Genomic DNA, 10,996 nt, shown 5'->3' on the forward strand with positions numbered 1-10,996 from the left:
CCCCCCCATTAATTATATGCGGCGATTTCAACAGCTGGAATACCATCTGGGGCTCAACAGTGAACAACACTCGCGGTACTGTTTTAGAAAAGGCCTTTTTTCAAAGCAATTTTTGCGTTTTAAATGATGGAAAACCAACGCACTTCTCAACTCATCATACTTTTTCACATATTGATTTAACATGTTGCTCTCCATCACTTCTTCCTTTGGTGTCCTGGTCTATTTCTGATGATCTACATAATAGTGATCACTTTCCAATCATAATCGATCTTAAACTTTCAACGTCCTCTGCTACTCCAGCAAAACAGGCCAAATTCCTCCTAGATAAAGCGGATTGGATCAATTACTCCAAACAAGTGGAGTCATTTTTGAATTGAAAGCCATTTAACGGAAACTGCAACCATGATGCTGGTATTATGTCTAAAGCGATTCGCACGGCTGCTCATCTTTCTATCCCTCAATCCAACACCTCTTTTAAACGAGCTAGGGTTCCTTGGTGGAACAACACGCTTTCGTTTTTGAGGAAAAATAAAATGGATCTATGGCACCGCTTTAAGAGATGTCCTGATCAAAATCAGTTGTTATTATACAAAAAGGCCAATTCAGGAAGGAATTACGGAAATCAAAGGCACTTAGTTTCGAACTTTTTTCGAGACGAATTCACAGAAATACATCAATGAAAGTTGTCTGGAACAAAATCAACCGACTTAATGGGACTTCAAACCTGAACGAAATTTCTGCCATCTGCACTCCCAATGGAACTTTAACTGACGCAGATGAGATTTCTAATTACTTTGGAAAAGTGTGGTGCGAATACTCCTCTGACAGCAACTTCTCCAGTGCTTTCATTGATAATAAAAGGACTCCAATATCTCCTCCAAATAATATCGATAGATGTGCCATGTTCCTGGAAAATTGCGTATCTACCTCAGAACTTGGAAGTTGTCTCTCCAATTTGAAGGGGAAGACACCTGGTCTAGACCGCATCTCATACCAAATGATCAGTGCTATGTCTAAGTCTAGTAAAAAGAAATTACTGGACCTATATAATACAGTATTTATGACTGGCCATATACCCTACATGTGGAAACTGGCAACAATTGTTCCAATTCCAAAGTCAAAAAATGTCTCCATCGCATCAGATTATCGCCCAATTTCTCTTTTACCTTGCCTCTCTAAGGTATTAGAGAAGATTATGGCATCTAGATTATCTTGGTTTCTTGAGTCCAAGAACCTGATAACAAAGCAACAAGTTGGTTTCAAGCGGGGTAGAGGGTGCATCGACGCTCTGTTACATATTGATTATTTCACAAGCAAAGCAATTTCCGAACGAAATCACGTAACAATTCTCTCAATTGATTTCGAAAAAGCATTTGATAGAGTTGGTCTTCATGTTATCTTAAGACTCTTGAAATCATGGAATGTTGGACCCAAATTCTTCAACTACATCAAATCATTCATGTCGCATCGGCGGTTCAAAGTTAGAATCAACAATCATCTTTCTGCTTCCTTTCCGCTAATGAATGGCATTCCGCAAGGATCTCCTCTCTCTGTCATGCTTTTCCAGATCGCTTTCAACGAAATTAGCAAAATTCTTTGCCGTGTACCAAGAGTGGAACATTGTCTCTACGCGGACGATGTATACATTTTTACAAAAGAAAAAGACAACACGAAAGCAATCAACATCCTCGAATCTATTGCATGTGAGATCTCCACATGGACAAACTCGTCAGGAGCTATAATCTCTATACAAAAATCAAAAAAAAATGCACATTTGTCGAAAACAAATGTGCGATGCAGGAAACCTACTGATGCATATTAACGACTTACCAGTACTAAATGTGCAGACGCTCCATGTTCTCGGGCTCACGTTTTCCAACAATTATCGTTGGAAAGCACACTGCCTTCGGTTAAAAAACTCCCTTTTAACAAGGGTAAATTTCATACAGTACGTTGCTTGGAGAAGCCATGCGCATATTAACACTATCGCTTATCTTACCAAAATGCTTGTGTTAAGCAAGATTGACTATGCTTTGATAATTTATGGCAATAGCTGCAAATATAATATCAACATCCTTAAACCGGTCTATCACCAAGCCGTTAGAGCAAGTTGTTATGCTTTTCGGACGACGCCCATAAATAATATTATAATTGAAACTGGTCTCCCAACTTTAGAAAATAGACTGTATGAGTTAAAAGCTAAAATAGTCCCTAAGCTTCTTAATTCAAACAAATCCATTCTCGGTGATGACGTAAGAATGATTATTATTGCGAAAAAAATTCCAAAGTCACCATCTGCAATTGACCATTGTTTGTGCATCGCAAAGGAATTGAACATTCCCTTAAAAATTTCCCGCTCTTTTGGTGTTAAACCTCCCTGGATTTTGAAAGACTGCTCTTTTGACATCTCACTGTCTATGCACTAGAAAGAAGATACTCCAAATTACGTCTTCAGGAATCTAATAGCTTAGAAAACACAAGTATTGGACAGTAATGGTTGGAATCTTTTGTACACAGACGGCTCAAAATCTCATGGTCTGCCTCCTGCTTGTGCGGTGGTAGATGCTACAGGACGGGTTCTTCTCAACCACATATTTCACGAAAGCACTTCAACTTTCATAACCGAAGCCAGAGCTATCCTTCACGCTGCCAACCTTGCCCATAAAAACAAACTCAAAACCGTCATTGTTACCGACAGTTTGTCTGTATTACTAGCTACCCGGAACCCTTCGACTTCGAGATGGAGCACCATCAACAAATTAAGGAGTATAATTACTACACCCGACGGAAAAATTAAAATGTTATGGGTACCAAGTCACATCGGTTTAGTGGGAAATGAGCAGGCTGATCGAGCGGCAAAGTATGCTGCTTCTGCTCCTCTAATTATGGATGATGTCATGGAAAAGTTGGATCTTCAAAGTTACATTGGAAGAAAAGTTAAAGAGAAAATTACAGAAGGAAATTTACAACACCATCATCAACACTACTCTTTTATTAACCCTCAATTAACTCCACCTTTATATCCAACAAACGTTGAGAAAACCAAGATCCAAACATTTTCGAGAATTCGCCTTGGTCATACAATTGCAACTCACCAATGGATCCTGAAGAAGTCTTCTCCCCCAATCTGCTGTTGTGGACAAACTCTTACTATAAAGCACATTCTCTGCGACTGCCTCAACTTTTCCTCGGCTAGAAGTATTGCATTTGGAACGATTAACCCTTTGAATATTCTACAATCAACTTCAGAACAGAATATCAATTCAATATTTTACTTTTTTAATTCTACTAAGTTCACTATCTAATATCCATTTATTTAAATTAGAGCCGATAGCCTGTGTTGCTAGTGCTGAGTGCCCTTTTTTTAGTCTAAGAATTCATTTCATTAGTCTAAAATTAAAATAATAATAATAATAATAATTACTTTGAATTCACTCACTTTCTTCTCAAAGCATATTATAAATTTACACACAATAAGGCAAAATAGCGACGAAATTCAACAAGAAATTAAAATATTAATTGCCGAAACAAAATATAGACGACTATACTGCGCGACAGAGTTGCCAAAGTTTGGAGCTGTTTTGAAATTAATAACGATGTGCAAGTTACGTTTTCCAAGCATATTGTATAACACCGACCGCTGAGTTAGTGTAATGACTTTAGACGAACGTAATATTAAATTTTTATCAGTTCTCTAGCGGAGAAATGGATTGCAAAACAACCTCGTGGTATTCGGAGTAGCGCAATCCCAAAAGGTACTCCACAAGTGGAATGATTTTACCTGCTAACATTTCAGATCTAGGAATTTGATTCCGTAAGGAGATGAGATCATTTAGTGAAAAAGTTTGATTTTGCGTAACATAAGCGCAAAGAATGCTAACAGAAAAAAATTCATTAATATACAGGATACAGTGTATGAGCTCCTCGAAGATCGGATGAAATCGGCAAAAAAGTATGGCTGATTTCTTTCTTAATAAGTGTACTAACGCTTTGGTTTGTGTTATCATTACAATTGTTGTCGAAATATATCCTAAATAAGTTGAGTATAGCCCCGTATTTAAAGGATGCGGGGAATTATAACTAAGACACGTTTCTGTGGAGCAGTATCTTTGATCAATAATTGCAATTCGTTTGAGTTATTGTAATAACCGTTAACATTTCATTGAAATGATATACGGCGGGTATAAACAAGGAGTATATATACAATTGGCTAATCATTTCGTGGTTCGGTTTTAGTCACTTAATTTCAGTAACATATGTAAAACATAACTGTCATGCCGATTATCATGTGTTTTGTGGAGCTTTTCCCATTGATTAATATGGATTGTTTAATAGTCACTGAACGCAGAAATAGTAGAAATTTAGTCGAAAAATGATTCTATGATGGAGTAGGTTCGTTTCATGCATTCCAAGCGAACGATTGTCGATATAACCGAAATTTAAAGAAACTGGATCTGTAACACATTTGTTAAAGCCAGCACATCATTGAAACGCATGCTCGACTGAAAATATTGGTGCTGTTAGTAAAGCCTCCACGAAAAACCAAACCGCGCCATTACACGGACTGGATGCGGGTCTATTTTACTATAGATTATGACATATTTTGAATTTAAGTGAACAAGGTCATCCACGCCACCACGCACTGCAAAAGTGCATAGCATGGATCACTTTCCATGTCGTACAACGAGGCAGACTAATTGCAATCACAAATATATAGCTCTTTTTTTACCTTAATAGACTGGTGACTTGAGAATTACATTAGTTTTGGGTGCTATATAAGTGGGGACCTTAAATGTCATTTTAGAGATGGTATTGTTGTTGCTTAAAAGCATATGTGTTGTATTGTTGTATCTACGATGTATTTAGTGGCTTCATAACGATTCTGATGTGGAAAAAATAGGCAAAATAGATGCTGGTATCGATGATAAGAATGAAGATGATGATGATTTGGACGTTAAACACGACGATAATAGTAGTGTTGTATTTACGTTATCTTGTTGTTTGTCATTACTGCGCGGAGCGTCCCTGTTTCTAGACGTAATCGTACCTTAACACGCTAGTGTTTGATTTGGTAACAAAGTATGTCTCTTAGAGGATTCTTTCATAGAGCATTTATTTTTAATTCTAGTTACTAAAATCTCCTTAGCTTCTTGGTGTTCAGCGCCCAAATTTGTGACGCAGCTTGTTTTGGTCCTGCACGTAATTGTAAGTTACTCTTATGTATAAAATTAGCATATTTTGTTTTATTTTATTTCATTTTCGTTTATAGTAGGCAGTTTGTTATTCTCTTGCGAGTATTATAGGGAAGCTATAGTAAGTACGGACGGAGTGGAATGGCAATACCACATTCGAAATAACTTAGTTGAGGACTTTCGACTTCCTTCTTCATGACGGACCCACCGTCAAGGAAAGACATAAAAACTAAGGCAAATTAAAGTCAGTTTCATTCCATAGGATTGCCCGATCTAGGTGTCGTATTCGAAGGAGTTGGGTCTGTCTGTGGACAATTGACAATCGATTATTGATTTATGTTATGTATAGGTATTCTAAGTTTAATGTTTTTTGGTTAGCTTTTCCATGGGATAAGTGAATCCATAAACCGAGGTCAAGTTATAATGTCAATCGAGATATTAGGGTTTTTTTTCTATTAAATTATTAAAAAAGTAAAATCACGAAGCTAAGAACAACTGGAATAGCCGGTGAGGCTAGCCCCTGCATCATTCAATTCAAAAATTAGCAACTTTGCAAATTATGTGATGCAGAATTATCAGCAGAGCCGCTTGTGAAATGGTATAAAGAAAGATTGCAGATATTGCAGATAGGAGCTCCAATGCAATGTTTGGCTGTGTGACCCAATTTTTGCATGTCTTGCAAAATTGGAGGTATTCTTCAACATTAACTGTATGATAAGACATATCCAAGTTCTCGGACAAGTGAAAACGTTCGAAACATAGTTGTATGCTTGGAAAACAGCGTGGGAACGGTCTTGCCTTCGGGAATGTTCTTGAGACGAGGAGTATATATTCTATCTTCTATGGTGCAAGTTTGTAGTGATTTTGCATATTCCATGTAACTCTTTAAAGTTTATGAATTGTTTGGTGACATCGATATTAACTAGAAGTAGCAAACTTTCATCTCTGAGTCCGAATATGTCTCCTTTTATGCTTATACCCTTGAGAAACCTAATCGGGTTTTCTCTTTCAACACATGAAATAGCGATGCACTTTAGAATTTCTACAGGAGGTAGGAGGTAGGTATCGTACTTTTTGCCTCCTCTGGTGCAATAAAAAAAAACTAAATATTATAAAGAGGTCAAAAAGCTGCGATGCTGTAAATAGATGAACGCAGGCGTCATTGGTGAATTCGTGAGTTCGTTACTTTTGTTTAAGTGTGTTGGAAGCATTTTGGTACTTATTTGACCATATAAAGGATTGGTGCTTTTTTAGTAATGAGATGAGGCATTTTGCAATTTTTGCACAATCCATGATGAATCTTCTGTAATAGTTGCATAGTGCAACGAATAATTTTAAATTTTGCGGGATCTATTTGAATGCTTTTTTTATTATAAGATGTCCTGAGTATACTACATATATATGTACAACTTCTGGTCTTGGACGTTAGTAAATTATGTAATTTTTTTGGTTTCTTTTGTGTGTTTTATAAATGTTTAAAAGCCTTCACGTCGTGGGTAACGAGGCCGAGGACGACATTCCAGATAAGAAACGAAAGTAAGTGCTGATTTTAATTTTCATTTTAAAGATTAATAATTATATAAATATTAATATAAATAATTATATTTCATCATACGACGAAAGGACAAAAAGGTTTAGAAAGAATCTGCGTTCTGATTTCTTGGATTTGTTTAGGAAGCAAGTTGGGATTGGTCAACCATATAAATAGCAAAACCTGCAAAATTATTATGAGCTTGAATTGTTCCATGGGAGAAAATTGCAGCCGGCCAAAGGGAAGACCGATCCAATTCGGCCACGTGAGCCCGAAAGTGAAGATATGGATTAAGTTAGCTCAATTTTCATTTTTATTTTTATGGCGTACTTAAATTTTGATTTATAGATCGGATTACTTTTACTATCAAAACTTTTATTAAAAAACTTAGTTAGTTATAGAAATAAAAGCCAACATTTTAATTTGTTCCTTATATCTTTTATCTCAAAACAATTCGATTTTCAAGTGCAAAAGATATGCCGTTTCTTAGTCACCTCGACGCGGTCGTCAAAATAAGATGCAGGAGCTACAGCAGTCAAATCCGGAATTTCATATTTTGCATTGATGTTTGCACAAATGGTGTGAAAGGCTGCATAAAGATTTGCGAATTGAGGTTTTTGAAAAATAAATGTAATGCTACCCTTTAAATACACCAATGTACCACTCAAAGTTCTTTGCCTTATTCATATAATACCATTCCACCTAAGGAAACAAAACAATCAAAACAAACAATATGAAAAAAACTTAAATAAGAAACAAAACGGAAGATGACTGACCGAAGAAGCTACGAATCGAGGTGGATTTCAGGCCCACTCATTTAAGTTACTCCCAGATGCTTCTAAATTGAGGTGGATAACAATCACAATTAATCAAACAGTTTTTGAAAATCTTCTTGAAGTGGCACTTTATAAAAGACAACACAATCGTAAATTTGTCAAAAATTAAAAAAAACAAAAATATTTCCTTACCATATGTTTCACATTATAAAATAAATGAAAGATATAAATATATGTACACAGCAAAATGAAAGCAGTTCATCCAACGGTTGTATATGCATACAATATGCATATATCAAGAGATTTCGTTTCCGATTGCTTAAAAACTAAAAAACATTGAAATAGTCTCAATGCTAGACTCTTTCTACTCTATGGAGGTAGATAAATTTGATTATTAATAGATGGGATGCTGTCTTGATGCTGAAATTTGGCACAAACAATCAATGGCCAAAGATAGGAGGTGATCTGCGCACCTGTATTCTCACAATGCAGAAGAAATTTATAGTTGATAGTTTCTATGTTTTTCTGGTTCAATTTATAAATGTATTGCAGTATTTCTTTTATCACTGGATTTTTGCGATTGGCAATAGCTTTTTTCATTTGTGACAATTTAACTTGCGTATCGGCTTGTATTTAAGCTAAGAAAATAGTAATGTCCTTTTTAAATAAACTGACCATTTTTTTATAACTAACCTTGGCCTCCTTAAAGTGACGCTCCCTTTCTTGTCGATATTTTTCAATTTCTTCGGCAGCCTCTTCTTAAGCTTGCTTCAAATGTCTGGCTTTGCTTGCAACAGCTTAAAATAAAATTAAATTTTTTTCCAAAACTTTTAACATATACACAAAATATAATCTCGTGGACTTTTTTAAAATGTCTTTTTAACTTATGTTTTCTAGCTGGGTTTGACTATCGTCATCTTTTGAGAAGTACACACGAAATTATGAAATATTTAACAATATTTTTAAATCATTTCTAATTTTGGTTTTACAAATTGTCCAATGAATGGCATTGAAGATCTTAATATACAGTAAAATTTCCTTATTCGAGGGATATACGTTCCATAAAAATGCCGTGAATACAGAAACCGTGAATACAGAAACCGTGAATACTGAATGGTAATTTGTATGGAATTATAGGGGATACGTTCCTAGGTGACAAAATAAAAAAATATCAAATATATAAAAAAATCAATTTAATTGAAATTTTTTTAACATTTTGATTAATTATCTTAAGGCTTAGGCAATGGTTTGAAGAATTGTGTAAGTTTCTCTTGCTTGGCATTTTTTAAAAGCTCCTTCATTTCAGACTGATACGCAGCAGTCGCATTCCCAATTTACCTCGCAAAAATAAGACTTCGTTCCATAGATGGATCAATCTTAATAAAGAAATCACCAAGCCCATTTGCCATTCTTAACCCTTCACTAAGATTTTTCAAATTAAATGTCACGTTTCCAGTGCTTGTTGAAGCCGCTTCTTCAATAGGCGGTGAATTTAACATTTCCTCCAAGTCGGTTTCTGTCAAATCTTTACCTTGCGATTCAAGCAATTCCTGAACATCACTTGATTCTATCTGTTCGAATCCATCCCGTCCTATTCCATTCGCGATGGCTATGTTTGCCATCAAAGTTTGAGCTTGTACAGATTCTTCGTCATTTTCCGCAGTCAAAGCATGTCACTTTTTCCTGTGAAAATCTGTTGTCCATTTTGTCAAACCCTAAAAAATATTCGTAATCTGTGCCCGTCTGTACTTTTTCTTCTACTGGTACTTCTCTACAATCTTCTTCTATTGGTACTTCTCCACAATCTACTTCTTCCGGTAATTCCTCACTAACCAATTCTATCGGTACTTCACCGTACGTTAACATTTGTTTGGTAATTCTAGCGACAGCAGGTTCCAATCCTAATTTACGGGCGTACCACAAATACGCCCCATTAGCCGTGTAACCCATCCCCTCCGAGTTGTCCAACCGCCTCAGGTTCCTTTTATCTCTTTTAAATTTTAACTTAACATCTTCTACTATTATGCGTCCACCTGTTTTTTTTTGTCATTGCCGTAGCTAACTTCCCACCAATGTCCTTCCAGGTAATATATATCCTTTCCAGACCCCACAACTCAGGATAACTCTTTAATAGTTTACTAAAAAGTTCGCCAGGTATGCAGACCATGTTTAATGTTTAATAATATATTAAAAAATGTGTATAATAATGCAAATAATGTTTATAATAATACACACGATGTATATAATAATATAAATAAATTTATATACAATGTTAATATATCCTAAAAAGAAGAACAGAAAAAAAAAGAAATAAAACCATCAATAAGACTTGTTTTAATTTCAAAAAGTAAAAATTCGGTAGAAATTGGAAATTTTTGTTACATAACGGCTTTTTCAAAATAAGTCGTCATATGGCGCCAATATATACATATAGACATATTTACAGTTTATTAAAAATAAATGTCCTTTCATATGCATTATGAGATTCATCACTGTTATAAGAACTAATAAAAGCGCAGCGTTCTTCTTATTTTCTTACTTTAGATTATTCACATGTAGCAGCACGTATTCAGTAGTTTATGGCTCCTTCAGAAATTTATTTTGTTCGTTTATTGGGAAAAATGCGATGAGGAAAAATTCATTTACATTGAAAAAACGTTTTCCCTGAAATTTGGAGCGCTTCCGCAATTGTTCTGAATACAGACAAAATAAGTCTGTTAATAAATTTCCGCTGGGACAACCTAATGTCTTAATTGTTAATTTCTATTTCTTATTTAATACATTAAGAGACAGAAAGTATTTTTATGTTCGTTTCAAAGCACATTTTCAAACAAGAATAGGTTCATAGCTAACTTCATCTGCATATGAGAGTGAGAGTTAATTGAAAGGTGTCAATGCTTTTACCAAGAAATGAAAACTTCAGAATAGAGTTTGTAATATTAATTGTGAGGACATTTTCTTTTTGTAACCTCCTTCATTTAACAATTTAAAATGTGAAATTTGTGATTCCGTCTGTGACAAATGCAGCAAAAGAGATAATTTGGAGTAAATCTCACTTAAGAAAAGTGAATGCAGACGGATATATGAAGATGGCAGAACATTTTTGTTATCCTGAGATGGGAGATTAATGGAAAAAACTAATAAAGAAAGATCGGTTATGCTAGAAAAACATGTCTGTAACCCGTGCGGTATAGTAGTATAGACACTGTCAGTAATTGTAAACAACATTTTACATCTATCGGCTATGCGATGAAGAGATGGTGGAGGAAAAATGATATAAATTGAATTAATTAAATCTTTTGTCAAATTCCTTACATAAAATATTACAGAGTGAAACAAATTATTGAATATTTTAATATAAAAAGAAAAATTTGTTTTTGCAGTAAGCTACTTAATTTCAGCATAATTTTTGTTAAAAGTTGATTTATATGTTAAGTGATACATATTTGCGTGCATATCGAACTTGGGTTGTGGTAGGTGTTGAGTCCTCAACATAC

At 35.0% G+C, this 10,996-nt stretch overlaps 1 protein-coding gene across 1 annotated transcript; it reads left to right on the top strand.

Annotated features, from left to right (window-relative positions):
• The first annotated feature begins 2,003 nt into the window (after window positions 1–2,003).
• LOC119640676 lies at window positions 2,004–5,052 on the top strand. Its single transcript, XM_038038866.1, has 3 exons — window positions 2,004–2,216; window positions 2,859–2,909; window positions 4,867–5,052. Exons 1-3 carry the CDS (start codon window positions 2,004–2,006, stop codon window positions 5,050–5,052), a joined length of 450 nt encoding a protein of 149 aa, XP_037894794.1.
• Window positions 5,053–10,996: the final 5,944 nt, after the last annotated feature.

Source organism: Glossina fuscipes, unplaced genomic scaffold (assembly GCF_014805625.2).
Source record: "Glossina fuscipes isolate IAEA_lab_2018 unplaced genomic scaffold, Yale_Gfus_2 122, whole genome shotgun sequence".
Taxonomy (NCBI): Eukaryota; Metazoa; Arthropoda; class Insecta; order Diptera; family Glossinidae; genus Glossina; species Glossina fuscipes.

Coding starts and splice junctions, on each gene's coding strand:
- LOC119640676 (XM_038038866.1), top strand. CDS start 2,004: ATGCTTGTGTTAAGCAAGATTGACTATGCTTTGATAATTTATGGCAAT. Junction 2,217..2,858: donor AAGCTAAAATAGTCCCTAAG/CTTCTTAATTCA, acceptor GATCGAGCGGCA/AAGTATGCTGCTTCTGCTCC. Junction 2,910..4,866: donor ATGATGTCATGGAAAAGTTG/GATCTTCAAAGT, acceptor CGATGTATTTAG/TGGCTTCATAACGATTCTGA.